The following is a 15,733-nucleotide window of genomic DNA, read 5'->3' as shown; positions in this document are numbered from 1 at the left end:
TGACAACAAAGGTTTTTCTTGTGTCAGGCTGCAAAGTGCCTAAGGGTATCATTTAAAAAATGGTTATTTATGTAACAACCTCAGTAGCAATCTTATTTCCCCTCTTGTCTGTTCCAACCGCACAGCATTCAGCATCACCAGTATACTAATCACCTGCCTGATCATCTGTCGCAAGTGTTTTTTTATGCTTGAATGATGACACTGTGGCTTAACAAACTACACAAAGACTACATAAAGCTAGCGCTAGATAGCAGTACATAGTAATTTTAGATTAGATTCAACTTTATTTTTATTGTGCAAAGTACATGTACATAGCCAATGAAATGCAGTTAATGTGCACGGATTAAAAAACGTTTTGTGTGCACTAAACAGAAGCGATGTTTCATCGGTTATATCGGTAGATTTTATTTTATTGACATTTAGATATATATTAGACACCTGTTTAACCCTCCATAGAACTTTGCCATTGATACACAATATGTTTAAATTTCAGTGTAGAGTTGTAAGAATCTACATTTAAAATGACTTGAATATGTAGAAAACACTTCTGCAACTGGATTTCAAGATTTCCAGTCCAAAGCTAGTTTGTTGCATTCTCGTTTAGCAAACACTTATTGATGTTTTTCTTTAATCATTTCTGTGTCATTTACAAATGACAAAATCCGACAACGATAAAACAGATATGATTGAATTGTTCTTGTTTAGGGTGAGTAAGGTGGTGGTGATAATCCAGTGCTGATCTTCTCATAGGCTGGCGGGGCATTGGGGAACTGCGAAAATAAAAACAGTATGTAAATCTTTTATGGGTCAGTAAAAAAAAAAAACATGAGGGTAAAATAAAAAAGTAAGCAAATAGTGATTTAGTTGGTTGCATTTTTTTCCAAAGGCCAGTAATAATTTTATTCACCTTTACAATTACTAGTAATAATTTATACTTAGTGACATGCCTGCTGAGAATCATTGTGAGAAATCCTCACTCTTGCACTCCTTTCAGAAATTCATGAATTGCTGTGCTACAGTAACTGTTTGTCTCACAAGGCAGCTCTGAACATTTTTGGCAAGTCACATGACTCAGGACCAGGATGGTATTACACAGAAAGTCATGGGTATAAAAATCACAGCAAGCCAGAAAAATCCTCAAGAGGTAAAGTTTTTCTCCTGATTTTTAATCGTCAGCTTTCTTACCGCAGATTGAGTGTTGTTAAATTGATTGAGGGCCATTTTATTCTCCCCTGCTGGCCCTAGTTCACTGTACTGTCCCGATCTCACAAGTTCCCTCCAGGATAGACTCGGGCCTCTGGAGTTCTGTGGGAACAAGTAAAAAGACCACATGATCACATGATCTTCAGCATGACCAACACAAGCCTTAGAATTCCAGCAAGCTGAGTTCTAAAATCTGTTATTTTGTGTGTGTGTGTGTGTGTGTGTGTGTCAACATCAGCTTAAACAGATTACACATATACAAAAGTGTTCACATTATGACGAAGATACTTTTTTAATGTCTTTTATAGTGACGTTATCTTTTAAAGTTTGTTTCATGAATGACCAAAAAAAAAACTGGTTGGATAGTAAGTCATATTTGAACATTAAAATGAACATTTAGCCTTATACAGTAGTGATTCTATTAAAATGTTAATAATATTTTGCACTGTGCAGCAATAGCAACAATAATAGTACTGTATGTGTGTGTTTTTTTTTAAGTTCTAGTCTTTCCCCTTCTCAAAGAAAATGAAATGATATAACTTAGTTAAGCTTCCCTACAGTAATCTTTCATCTGAGTCTGAACCGAATCCATTATGGCTTGTTATAGAACTTTTGCGGTTTTACAGTAAGCTTGTGCAAATGGTGTCAAGTACAAATGGCCAATTATTGGCATTACTTGATTTTAGGTAGTTAATAATTTTATTTCATTTAATTAAGTCTTTTACTTTTGTTTAAATAGATTATTTTTTGACATTACCACCTCAATGACAAAAATTAGTTTTTAAGCTGAAAAGTTAACGAAGGCTTTTCTTATTGTGCTTTTTATACCACAGTGCTGTTGAATATAGTTTTGTTTCTATCATTATCATTCATAAAGCTAATATTAGCAGAGTAACACTGATATTTTGAAGCATGCTGTTTCTTAATAAAAGATAAGAAATTCATGCTTTCAATTCAATTTTAATTCAATTTTTTAATTTGTATAGCGCTTTTATCTAATTACATTTCAACAAGGAAAAAGGGTTAAACCTGTAATAAACGTTACATAACTTTGTGCCAATAAATTGCACGCTATATTCAAGTGAAATAATATTGCTAATATAGAAGCCCTTCTAATATCTCATAGCTAGTCACAATCTGTCTTGTTTCACAGTAGAAAAGTAAAAATCACCTGAATCAGTCTATACCCATTGCGTTTACGGTAGTACCAACAGCCCAGAATAAACAAAGCTGTAAGGACAATCGCCAAGAAAGCAATGCCAGCAGCCCTGTAAGACAATTTAACACCCATCTAAATAGTGCATGTTATTTTAGCATAATAGCAGCATTATGTTACATCACATTCTATCTATCCATCCATCCATCCATGCACCCATCCATGCACTATTAGAAACTTGAATTACATTAGTTACACATTTTAGTACTTCTACTGCAGTAATGAGGATAAAACGGGTGTATTCGAGGGAAACAAGACTAAACACTAGGGCTAACAATGAATCTTCATCCAAAATTTCTAAATAATTTTATAAACATTTATAAGGGATAAATATAACGTTACTCTTCTGCTCTGATGAAGTTGCCCCGTCCTCTGCTTGCAAAATGAACAGTGAAGTCCCCACGAGGCATGGCTCCTAGTTACAATAAATAAATAGATTAACCATTCTGTAATTTATGGAAAAAAACATAATGCACAATGACACACAGCCTCTAGGGTATTTTAAGCAATTAATACTAATAGGTATCAGATGAATTGACTGTGCAAATGAAATAAACACACCAAAATGAAGATGATATTACTGTGTAATCTTACCTGAATTGGATAATTTGATTACAGGCACACACGTAAGCAGAGAAAGAAACAATAAATGCGGTCCAGTTCTTCCCTTTCTCTCTCTCTATCACCCTCTCACACACACTCTCTAGCTTGCTCTCTCCTTATTTCTCTCTTTCTCACACACATACTTTCTTCAACCCGCTTTTATGACCATCACGGGTTGTGCATTCTTAAGCCCCTGAAGTAATAAGCATGAAACACACGCACTTTAAATTCCTCTCTTTGTTCATAAAACGAGCCTGATGACTTTAAAGCATAAAACATTAACACTTATTATTTCAACATTAACCAAGACAATAAGGCGAAATATTTTAACAATAATAATAAAAAAAAAAACATTAATAGTTACAGTTAGATATAAAGGTAATTGTTAAAGATTGGTTCAAAACTTGAGGCCTGTACATGTCTAAAGTAATACATGTTGGTTAACTTTTATTAACTAAGACACATGAAGTCAGTCCGGCACATCTTATCCTAACCTGCGAGTCATGCTGTGTCACAAGACTGTTAAACACCCCTAGACGGTAGTGCTAATCAATGCCCATGATTTGATAATATTGCTCTTATTGACGAGTGAGAGATAAAATATGATCGTGCTCATGCCAGAGATGTAATTAATTTTAAACATATGTTTTTTTTTTTATTCCAAAGAAACGCAAAAGCACAGGACTTAATTACTACAGACCTGTTGTCCTAACATCTATGGTCATGAAATCATTTGAAAGACTGGTGTTGGCTTATCTGAAGGACATCACTGGATGTTTACTGGACACCCTGCAGTTTGCTTGGTCTGTGGATGATGCAGTCAATGTAAGAATGCACTTTATCCTACAACATCTGGACAAATAAGGGACTTTTGTGTGAAAGCTTATGAAAGCGCTTTCTGATTTAGATACTTTACATGATATGTTTTACACATATTTTAAATGTTGTTCATATGAAATGTTTTTGTATAAAGTATAAGGCCATATTTTTCACACAATGTCACATGTCAATTTACAGTTACATGTCCCACTTAGCACAAATCACCAAAAGACGTCAGTGCTGGCCACAATAAAAAGGCACCACAACACCCGGTGCACTTTTTTTTCTTGAAGTGTGTTAAATTTTTTGGCTGGCTCTGCATATATGGAGGGTTGCGTCAAGAAAGGCATCCATCATAAACCCTGTGCCAAGTTGTGTGGATCAGATGGTGTGCCACGGCGACCTCTTGACGGGAGATGGCTAATTTAATTAGTGACACAAATATTTCAGGTTGAATCCCTTGTAGTGTACATATCCGCCTGCAACAAGGATGAACCCCTTCATTTAAAAAAAAAAAACTAATATCACAAAATTGTTGTTTGGTGTGAGAACATTATATGGTATTGGTTTCCACTGGATTGGTGGCTAAAAATTTGGAAATTGTACAAAATATACCCAGTTCACAGAAAGATTTTGAATCTACCTACTGTCATTTCATCTTATTAAAATCAAAGGATAAAGGAGGATTTAGAAAAGCCTTGTTTACACTAAGTTGTACTTCCTTCATCATCAGTCAAATACACTCCCTGTCTGGTAATCGGAGAGTGAATCAGATGAGAAATCGAAAGAAAAAAAAATCAGATACAGTTGAAGTCTTGTCTTAAAACGACTCTAGCGCGTTAAAAGTCACTTATACTACTTCATCACTGTTATTTCAGCAGTAAAAATATGAACTAATCCCAGTAAAAAATATTCAGTTTATCTTTCCTAATTAATATCTATTGGTGCAGGTGTTTGTTTATATGGTGCAAGAAGCTTATTTTAATGTAGATTATTAAATTCACAACATGACTGTTCATAACATTGCTTTTACTCAACATTTTGATTTGATTAACTTCAGGCAGATAAACAGACTACAAAGGTTTTATTAAATTCTGTCTTTTTGTGATGCTGTGACAAAATCTGTCTAGACAGACTTACAGACAGAACATTTTCTAAAACTGGCTTCGAGTCCTCCAATGTATAAATATATATATATATATATATTTATATATATTGTTATTTGTCAAGAATTTAAAATCTCTATCGCACTCAGTTGAAAAACAGTTCGAAAGTGTTCTGTAGTCTTAAACGTAATCGGTCGCGGTGACGTCACGTGATGCCGGAAGTCCGAACTTTCTCGGGGGCGGACCCGATTAGTTTAGTAGGAACTTTAAAATGGAAGATGGCACCGTCGTCCGGATGCGAAAATCCTCAATAAATAACGTGTGTATTGAAAACTGCGACACCGCAAAGCGCCGTGAAAGCGGCGACTCGGAGCTGGAGAAGAAATATCACCAAGGCGCGTGCATGTTAAGCGAACGAGGCGCGTGCGCGCTCGTGCTCGTGCTCATATGCGCGCTCTGGGTTTGCGCGTATGTGTGTATGAAGCAGCCCATTATAAGAAAGTCCACCGGCGAGTTCGACGCCACCAGGGCAAGGTAAGCGCTGCGCTTCATAGAGTGCACTGGTGTAGAGGACTGAAGCTGGACCTCTAGGGGACAGCCCAGCGTATCAGCCCAAAGTCACGAGCTCGCTCTGTCACCACATGTCCCGCCTTCTTCATTCTCTTCAGTTTCAAGTGCGTTACACATCATCATATTTACTTTTATACTGACTTTATCCCAGCTTGTTTAAGTTTGCTCGTGCCATTTAAAAAAAGTCATCTCTTGCTTAATTGTCTACAGAGTTGTCTGTAGCCACTAAGCATTTACTTCCTCTAAGAAAAAAAAGCATCATTTTGCTGAGTATATACTTATCTACAATATTGTGTGTGTGTGTGTGTATACGTATACGTTGTTAAGCTTGGCACAAGTTTTACGCTGGATGCCTCTCTCTTACGTACTTACCACTGATGTTATCAGCCTAAATCTCTAGTCTGAACTTAATCAAAATTCTGACTAATAATAAAAATGATCTCCTTGAACCAGCATCAGTATTTTATACTATAAAAGTAAAAACAAGTATTGTGTAATGACCAACAAATCACAAGCTTTTTGCTTCCTATTTCACATTTGAGTCATTTGTGTGTAACAGGAAGTACCTGGAGAGCATCACCAGCGTGGGGCCTCGACCCGTAGGCAGTGCTGAGAATGAAATCATGACGGTGAACTTCCTGTTGGAGCAGTTGGAGAGGGTGCGAAGCGAAAGTGTAGATGGGCCCAACACCATCACAGTGGAGACGCGCAAACACAGCGGCTCATTTACCGATGAATTCCCGGCCGATTTCACCAGCTGCTATGATCAGATCACTAACATTGTGGTCCGGCTCGAACCCAGAGATGGAGCTGAACACTTCGTACTGGCTAACTGCCATTTTGACAGTGTGCCCGGTAGTCCAGGTAATAACTGCTGCCATGTTTTATTCTTATATTGTAGGGGTAAGCAGTAAGTGTGATGATTGAAGTCTCACAAACAAGTGTAATATTAAGTTAAAACCCTGCTAGTGTATAGACTCATGTCAGTGTGTACCTCAAGTAAGAAGGATTACGTTATAAACACATTTAATAGAATTATCTTTTTGAAGTACTGTGACGTATTGCCTTGTAATGTATTATTCTCCGTGTGTGTGCGTGTGTGTACATATGTAACAGGAGCAAGTGATGATGCCGTAAGCTGTGCCGTGATGCTGGAAGTGTTGCACTCAATATCTGATCTTTCTATTCCATTAAATCACGGTGTCATCTTTTTGTTTAATGGTGCTGAGGAGGCCCACCTTCTGGTGAGACTAACAGAAAGAGAGATGGTTGGAAAATTAAAGAAGTATTGAAATGCAAGAGGAGACAGAAGGGTTATGTCAGAGGGCGGGTGAGACTTAGATGGGATATAAATATAAAAGGTTCACATACTTTTTCTTGCCACTACAGCTCTGTAGTTTACTCCAGACAACTCTGAAATGTCATCAAGAGGAAGATGGACGGTCACAAACCGAAGCAATTCTGAGCTGTCTGTGTTTTTGAGAGTGGTATAAAGTTACCTACCAGAAATGTGAAAACCTAGTGGAAAGCTGTAATTGTAAATCAGGGTTATTCCACCAAATACTCATTTCTTTATATATTCCTTTAATATAACCTCTAAATAACAATAGTTACATTTTTTAATTTAGGAGAAATAGTGTCAACAGTTGACAAAACTGTTAATTTCTCCAAAACATGCAGCTGTGAGAAAAAATAAGAAACGGATTTTTTTGCAATTGACTCTTATTTATATATACATACACACACACACAACACGTACATACAGGTGCATCTCAATAAATTACATTATTAACCCTAACCCTATTACCGTTAGAGACACACACACCAGCTTTCAGACAGTCAGAGGGAGGAGAGGAAGAGAAGGAAGGGGGCTGCTGTGTAGGACGACTTTTACACACACACAAACTCCTTTACCGAGTAAAATTTTATTAAAAATTTCTGCTCGTGTTGTGAAACACTCGCAGACCAAGGTACTCGCAATCCAAGCTTCCATATATATATATATATATATATATATATATATATTACTTTGTCTGTGCATCTTGTTGTAACAGGCAAGTCATGGCTTTGTCACTCAACATGAGCTGGTGAAGAAGATCAGAGCATTTGTGAATTTGGAGGCTTGTGGCGTCGGAGGAAAGGAACTGGTTTTTCAGACAGGTACATACACACATGATCTTTTATTCACCAAACTGTTCCTTGAGTAATCAGTTTTATTTCAGTTAATGCTCATTCATTAATAAAACATTGTGACATTTGTAACTGTTTTCGGAGAAAAATATGTAACGAAAATCTGCTTGACCATCCTGGACTTTCCTGGTTGTGTTCAGGTCCAGAAAACCCGTGGTTGATTCAAGCGTACGCTGATGCTGTTAAACACCCTTTTGCCTCAGTCATGGGGCAGGAAATTTTCCAGAGCGGCGTTATTCCCTCATATACTGACTTCCACATCTTCACAACCCTTAGCAACATTCCTGGTATATGTACACACGAAAACACATATGAATGCAGAAACACTTTATATGTAATAACTTTTAGATGAATAGACAGATTAATAAGTAGGCAGCTCTATACAGTAGGTAGAAGTAAACGCATACGTCTGAAGGTAGATTAAGAGACATTTACATTCAAAAATGTCCAAACATTTTGACTTGTCTGTAGATGTTCATAGAGCACTTGCCTTATGAATAAAATGTATATATTATATTGCGTTTATATTTCCCTGCAGGTATTGATCTGGCCTTTATTGAAAATGGTTATCTCTACCACACCAAGTACGACACTCCAGATCGCATTCTCACGGACTCCATTCAGAGAGCAGGTACATACACACCAGCAAACCTCTACTGTTTTTGAAGGAAGTTATAGTCTCTTAGTTCAGACTGACCCTATTCCAGTGATGAGTGCATCAGGATAAGGAGGGAAGCACATTAAATGATGCATTTACATTTACATTTAGGCATTTGGCAGACGCTCTTATCCAGAGCGACTTACATTTTTATCTCATTACACATCTGAGCAGTTGAGGGTTAAGGGGCTTGCTCAAGGGCCCAACAGTGGCAACTTGGTGGTTGAACCTGGGATCTTCCAAACCGTAGTCCAATGCCTTAACCACTGAGCTACCCCTGACCCCCTGATGCACCTGTACAAGCCTCTGGGAGCCTGTGGACTCATTTAAACACTTGAACTGGCCTAGTGCACATATGAAAAGTGGCCAGACCAGGTATCCTACAAGTACATAGAATCATTTCAAATATAACTTTTAAATATTTTTTGTTATTTTTTTAATTTGATGTGTGTGTGTCACCAGGTGACAATGTGCTGGCCCTACTGAAGCATCTGGTCACCATGGAAACACTGGCTGACCCATCAGAATATCGCAATGGTAGCATGGTGTTTTTCGATGTCTTGGGTCTCACGATGGTGGTTTATCCAGCACGATTTGGTTCCGTCATCAACTACGCGGTTGCTGTTGCAAGCCTTATCTATCTCGCTAAGAAATATCTATGGCCTAAAGAAGTGTGTATGTATACTCACACCCACACCAAATGTTGTAGGTCAGTCTGTGAAAGTCAATTGTTACGTTTGCTAGAAGCTAGTAATATTTATCATTTACACTTAATACAAGATGGAGGGAAAAAAAAAAAGAAAATTGGACATTTTTTAACATCGATCTATAAATCAATAGCATTGGGTTTTATGTATTAAGCTGTCTGTGTATTTTTTTATGTCTACTTAGCTAACAGTAGCACTAAAACATTAATATAGGCGTTCAAACGCTCATTATCTTTGCAAGTTTAAATGCAAACATATTGAGTTGCACTGCAAAATGTAATAAGAGTGTAGTAATACACCCTGGGAATTTATATTGATGACTACATTGAAAGCAAAAAAATATATTAAGACAAATAAGTTGGTTACCACAAGTAAGATTTTTTATTTAAGTTCAGTTTGGCATATAAAAACATTTACCATACAACTATGGTAGCATAACTGATAACATTTACCATACAAAAAGATTGATAAATGAGCCCATTGCTATTTTGTTGTTGCGGTTTGCAGGTGGACGGTACAGGCAGCAGCTGTTCCACGGCTTGCGTGTGTTCGTGCTCAGCTGGGTCATGGCAGTGCTCGCAGTCCTGGGTTTGGCGTGGGTGGTCACAAGGATGGGACGCTCCATGTTCTGGTTTACTCACTTTTACGCCTCCATCGGCTTGTATGGATCTGTTGCAGCTGGAACGATTATTCTGATCCACACACTCGCCAGAATGCACTACTACAGAGTGAGACATATGTTTGTACGTTTTCCTTTTTTTAGTTTTACTTTCTTCTTTCTCTCCCTCCATTCATTCATTTCTTACTTTAATCCATAGAAAAAAATACAAACTTGTACTGAAACATTTCTTTGTTCATCTCTACTCCCCTCTTAGAATAAGCAGAGGTTGAAGTTGAGCGACCTGTTCTTCGACGTCAGTCTGCTATTGTGGTGTTTCATCCTTATTGTTCTCACTCTGTGTGGTCTGTGCTCGGCGTATATTCCCATGCTCATGGTGTTTTTCCCTTTCGCCACCAAGCTGCTGCTCCACAGACACTTTGCACAGAAAGGTGTGAGCCTCCGCACATTTATTAATAGACAAATTTCTTAAGAAATTGTAGTTCCTGGTTGAATTGATTGAGTAAATCTTAAATGTCATTTTCAAAATACACATGTGTGTGATGGTCATGTGACTCCTTTGGCCATGTAGTTTAATATGTGACCCTGTATTTCTGGAATTTGGTGTTTACCAAATTGTTTAGTTCAGTATTTTATCAGTGTCTGTGACTGTATGTGTGCAGGTGCGTCAAAGATCTACATCCTCTTCTACCTGTTGGGGTTGTCTCTCCCCTGCGTTCACCTGCTGCACCTCATTTGGATTGTGTTTGAGGTTTTTACCCCCATTATGGGACGCTTTGGCAGTGATATCCCCCCTGACAGGGTGATTGCAGCACTGATTGCTATAACAACTGCATTACTTTCCTCTTATTTGGTAAGCGACTCCACACACTTAGTATATATTTTTTAAATACATTTCTTAAATTAATCTCTTTTTCTAATCACAGATTCATCTCCTGTACCTGGCAAGCACCACTAAGCATGCATTAGCTGCTTTATGTGCAGTTTTTGTCGTGATGTTTGTGCTAGTTTCCTGCGGAGTTTTTTTCCCGTATTCAAGTAATCCAGCCAGTCCACGACCTAAAAGAGTCGAAGTGCAGGCAAGTTCTTTAAAAATATTAAATGAGACAATATGATTTTCTTCACAATCTGACAATCATGTACAGTCTTCTTTACTAAGAAGTGTCACATGATGTATTAGTGTATGCCCCATCATACACTAATACATGTTGAAAGACAGAACTTCATGCTTCTGGGTAATGAATGTGGACACCAGACACGGACGCCCAGAGTAATGATAAACTGAAGTATTAAGGGCTTGTCAGATGAAATATTGAGTAATGATCGGCGGTATTTGTGCAGTGTGTCTGCCTGGGAGTATGCCTCACATTGTCTGTTATAAACTAACACTTGTACACCTGTACATTTATGAAATTATCCAGTCAAACCACTTTTGTCACTTTTTCTTATTCACTTCCACGCAAGAGATCATTCTCTGAGTTCTGTTTATTTAAGTGTGAGTCAGCTACACAGAGAAGGCTTTTGCTCAACAGCCAGGCTGAGACACACCCTCTCCATTCCCACACACACACACACTTACTGGACTCGAAAATTTCATAATTTCATTGTTTTGTAGCGAAAATGTAATGCACCGTTGAGCCTCTACTTTACAGTTACTCCAGGAAATGTTTCTCTATATACTGTATATTTTTGTTTTTAATATTCCACTAGTTGCACTATTTCTATATGGTGTAGTTTTGTATCGTCCTGTTTGTTGCACCATGTTGCAGGACAGTATTGTAGTAATGATGATTGTCATATTTTTTTAATTTATAAGTGAAACTCATTCCTCACTTACTTTTCAGCACTTCACACGCACTTGTCACGCTTTGAATGGCTCTTTGGAGAAAACAGACTCTGGTTATTGGATCAAAAGCTTTGATTATACGGGAATGAGCCACATCGCCCCTCACATACCCGAGATTACCAATAACACCCGCAGTGATGAGTTACCCTTCTGTGATTTCAACGGGCTCTTTCCCAGCACATCCGAGTGAGTATTTATTTTTTGTAGCAAAAAGATGAAAGGAATGTTTACAAGTTGTTTTTAAACTTTTTTGTAGTTTTATAGCAAGGAATATTAGTTACAATATAACTAATATAATTAGTTATATATACAGTATATATATATATATATATATATATATATAACTATTATATATCAGTTATATATATATTATATAATATAACTTATTTATTTATATTAAATAAATACATTTTATATAATGGTTAAGGGGGGGGCGGGGTAGAGCAATGATGTCTGAAAAGATACTATGAAAAGCAGTAATCAATAATCAACAGCAGACTTGACCATAGTGCAGTACACACATAGGGAAGACTTGATGGTTGACTGGAAGTGAAAAGTGTGGGAGAAGCAACAGGGAGGACTGCAGATTTCAGCAAATTGTAAAGCATAGCCAATTCATGACCTTGGGAGAGATTCACAAGAAGTGGAGTGAGGCTGGAGTCGGTGCATCAGGAGACACCATACCCAGACATCTTCAGGAAATAGGCTACAACTGTTACATTTCTAGTATCAAGCCACTTCAGGAGAGAAGAGCGACAATGTCAGAGGTATCACACCCTGGCTAAGGAGGAAAAGAATTGGATCATTGTTTAATAGTCCAAAAACCTCATGTGTTTTCATGTAAAGGCATAGAATTCAAGTTGCTTGAAGTCTGGTATAATGTTTCTACAGGTGTGCTACAGTACCTCTTCTACTGGCATTGGTCTAATGTGGTTCACCGATTCTTAAGTCAACGCAGCGTCTACCAGCAGATTTTCGAGCACTTCATGTTTCTGTCTACTTATAAGCTTTATCTAGATGCCAATTTCTTTTTCCAGCAGGACTTAGCGCCTGCCCACAGTTCTAAAACAATCACTAACTGTTTTGCTGACAATAACACTGTATTGCTCGCCTGACCAGAACCTCTTGTGAATCTATGATATTGTCACGAAGAAGATGAGTAGGACCTGACCCATCAATACTGATGAGCTGAAGATTGCTATCAAAGCAACCTAGTCTTCAATAATGCATTTGAGTTAATTATAAAATTTGAAATCCAGCGACCTTTGTTCTGTATAGAGGGGGGGGGGAGGGCAAGCGCGTGTTGCTTGAAATATTTAGCCATGTTTATGCTGTATAACAGTCTCTCAGATCTCTTTTTAATATATTTTTTCCAGGCAGAACTCTTATCTCCCTGCTCCTGCAGTGTCTCCTAAATCTCCCCTGGAGTTTAAACTGGTGTCCAAAAAATTATCAGAAGACGGGGCAGTAAAGTTGAGCTTTGAAGCTAAAGGTAGGATGTTTCAGAAGGCTGCATGAGGATGTGTATGGAGGAATTAGCTGTAAGTGGTTTAGCAGATACTAAAGTACAGTAAAAAAGCAGATAAAATATTAGAAATTTAAAAAGGATTTGTTGGAGAATATTTTCAGAAGTTTCTATACAGTAGTACAGATTTGCTTTGAGACAATGACCATTAAAAGTGCTATATAAATAAAATTTAATTAAATAAAAAGTAATGCACTCTGACCATATGTTTGTTTTAATAAGATGACACTTTTACTATAAGTTGCATTACAGATTCTTGTGTGTGTATGTATGTATGTATATATGTGTGTGTGTGTATATATATATATATATATATATATATATATATATGCACAATTCTTCTGAGATTATAGAGTACATCAAGTGGAGTATAATATGATCTAGGGTTAACATTGTGCATTATTGTACAGTACCAGGGTAATGATGTGCATTATGAATGGGAGTTGGATCATAGCTGTAAATAGCCAAGTTTTTATGATTTAATTATTCCACAGGTCCAAGCAGCATAGACATGAATATCATGCCCCACCCGGGATTTTCACTTACAGGCTGCTCGTTTGCAAACAGGACAACTTATAAAATAAAATATACTCATGGTGTGGATGCAGGACCATGGACCTTCTGGATTGAGGTTAAGGTAAGTGTAAAGTACAGGAATCGCACAGTAAATCCCACAAAAGGTGAACACATGCACATCAGAGCTCAGAATTACATCATTATTGAGCCCATATATTCGGGTAAAAACGTGAATGAAAAATCCAATGATAGCAAGGAGCTAGACTCAGCTAATTCAGTGATTTATATTTTATTCCTTAAAACAGTAAATTGTATGAGTTAAAGCAAATGTTCTTACAGTTTAATTCATTTTGATGTAAGAAGTGCATGCTACTAGTGTAAGTAGCTACTGTATGTTGATTTGATGCCACTTGTTGAACTCGGTCGAGAATGTTGTTTTGAGTTCCAGAGAAGGAATTTTAAGTTAAGGAGTCATTTATTTTTTTCCTAGTTGAAAGTCAGAAATGATGACCGGTTATTGTTTCCTCTCATTACATGGATTTAAATGGAAAGGAGATTTCCCCCTAAAACTTAAGAGCAAATTAATTTAATAATTAGTTTGGAGATTGATATGTTTTAGCTGGCACCAATTCCTTTAACTGATGCAGTGAGTAGCTTTAAGTTTCTTATACAACTATGTCCTGGGTTTGCGCTCGTGACGTTGGACAGTTGGCCCCTGTACTGAACATGCCTGTAGAGGCAGCGTTATGATCTGGAGTTAGTCAGGTCCAAGCTCAGCAACCACAGACGCAACATAATCGAGGCTAAATGCAGCCCAACTAAATATTAGTTTGCAACTTTTTTAGGCCGGGTAATGTATCATGTATTATTGAAAGTTTATTCTATTTAATTAGAGAACTACTTTACTAGGTACTAGTAACTACTTTTTAGTTTTACTCTCCGTTCTGTACTCTTTTAATTAATGATGGTAAAAAACACTAAATGGCAACTGTCAACATTTTTTTTTGTTGTGGTGAGTTAAATGGCTTTGTCACTTTTCCCGTTCTCTCAGCCACCTTCAGAATATTTGGAAGACAACGGCATGGTCTCCATCGCCATTTCAGCCCACTATTTATTTGGAGAAGATCAGCAGACTCCTGACCTCAGTTTGTTTTTGCAGAAATTTCCAAATTGGGCTTTTGTGACATCACAGGTCAGTACTTACCATGTGTACAAGTACTGAGAGCTGAATTTGTAAGATTGCAAAATAATAAAGATGGTATTTTAACCATTTACTCTGTTTTTGAACAGCAGTTTAGTAAGGTCAATATTTTTGCATTGACTTTTAAATGCTTAAATTACATTTTCATTTGAAATATACAACCTCAATAGATTGCAGTGCCAACAATTTTAATCATTATGCTGTATGATTTTTTTTTTCATCTTCAGTTCAAGAACTGCAGTAATTTCGATTGTATTCAATAATTTCTATTGTAACAAGTTTTTGTTCAGTTCATGTAAATCAACATGCTATTTTACTTTAAGGTATTTTGGGTTATACTTTCATGCACCAGAACAACACTCTGCTTTTTTTTTCTTATTCTCGCCAAGTGAAGAGAAATAATATTTGTATTACCTGGTTGAAATTAACATTCATTTATAGCTGTCTGAAAGCACCAAACAACATGGCATATTTATATTAATAAGAATACTACAGCTAACAATCTGCATTAAGAAAGAATTGCACAACAGTGCATAGTCCCACTTTATATTTAGTATATTTTTTCTCTTCCTTTTTGTCTCCCCTTCTGTCATATTAATAATATTTTTTTCTGTTTCTCATTTTTAGTATTATTTTCATTATTACTTTTGTTTTCCTTTCTTTTCAGTAGTTTTTATCACTAGTGTCACTTTATTGTTGTCTCCACAGTTAAAACTGTGTAGGTGTGTGTAGATTTTAAAAAAATCAGTTTATTTTTGTCATTTTGTAATTTTGCGACTTGTTTCTGTGCTTTGGTAATATACATTTTTATACTTGTTATCTCAATAAAGCACCCTTTGCCTTTGAATCTTGATTCTCTGTTTACTGTAAAGAACTGAGGGTTCTATTCTAGACCCCTTCATGGAGGTGATGGAGAGAATGATACTGTAGGCCCCATTTCATTTATTGGTAAAT

The 15,733-nt window shown here is 36.9% G+C and overlaps 2 protein-coding genes across 3 annotated transcripts; one reads left to right on the top strand and one right to left on the bottom strand.

Annotated features, from left to right (window-relative positions):
* Positions 1-264: 264 nt before the first annotated feature.
* On the bottom strand, positions 265-3,171 carry mlana (melan-A). The gene is made up of 5 exons (XM_053478906.1): positions 3,014-3,171; positions 2,762-2,834; positions 2,375-2,471; positions 1,186-1,305; positions 265-770 (listed from the first exon to the last, which is right to left on the bottom strand). The coding sequence occupies exons 2-5, from the start codon at positions 2,827-2,829 to the stop codon at positions 702-704; spliced, it is 354 nt and encodes a 117-aa protein (XP_053334881.1). The 5' UTR covers positions 2,830-2,834; positions 3,014-3,171; the 3' UTR covers positions 265-701.
* Positions 3,172-5,200: 2,029 nt separating this feature from the next.
* On the top strand, positions 5,201-15,626 carry LOC128508086 (endoplasmic reticulum metallopeptidase 1-like). 2 transcript variants are annotated; one of them, XM_053479322.1, is made up of 15 exons: positions 5,201-5,481; positions 6,077-6,381; positions 6,634-6,761; positions 7,572-7,677; positions 7,848-7,994; positions 8,246-8,338; positions 8,828-9,040; positions 9,580-9,815; positions 9,948-10,122; positions 10,354-10,493; positions 10,618-10,770; positions 11,536-11,723; positions 12,914-13,029; positions 13,557-13,699; positions 14,630-15,626. In XM_053479322.1, the coding sequence occupies exons 1-15, from the start codon at positions 5,219-5,221 to the stop codon at positions 14,798-14,800; spliced, it is 2,577 nt and encodes an 858-aa protein (XP_053335297.1). In that variant the 5' UTR covers positions 5,201-5,218; the 3' UTR covers positions 14,801-15,626. The 2 variants fall into 2 exon arrangements, with proteins under 2 accessions (XP_053335297.1, XP_053335295.1); XM_053479320.1 differs by having other exon boundaries at positions 10,354-10,544.
* Positions 15,627-15,733: the final 107 nt, after the last annotated feature.

The sequence above is a fragment of the Clarias gariepinus genome, chromosome 19 (assembly GCF_024256425.1).
Source record: "Clarias gariepinus isolate MV-2021 ecotype Netherlands chromosome 19, CGAR_prim_01v2, whole genome shotgun sequence".
Lineage (NCBI taxonomy): Eukaryota > Metazoa > Chordata > Actinopteri > Siluriformes > Clariidae > Clarias > Clarias gariepinus.
Note: the sequence above shows the minus strand (reverse complement) of the source record. Positions and strands in the feature narration are given on the sequence as shown.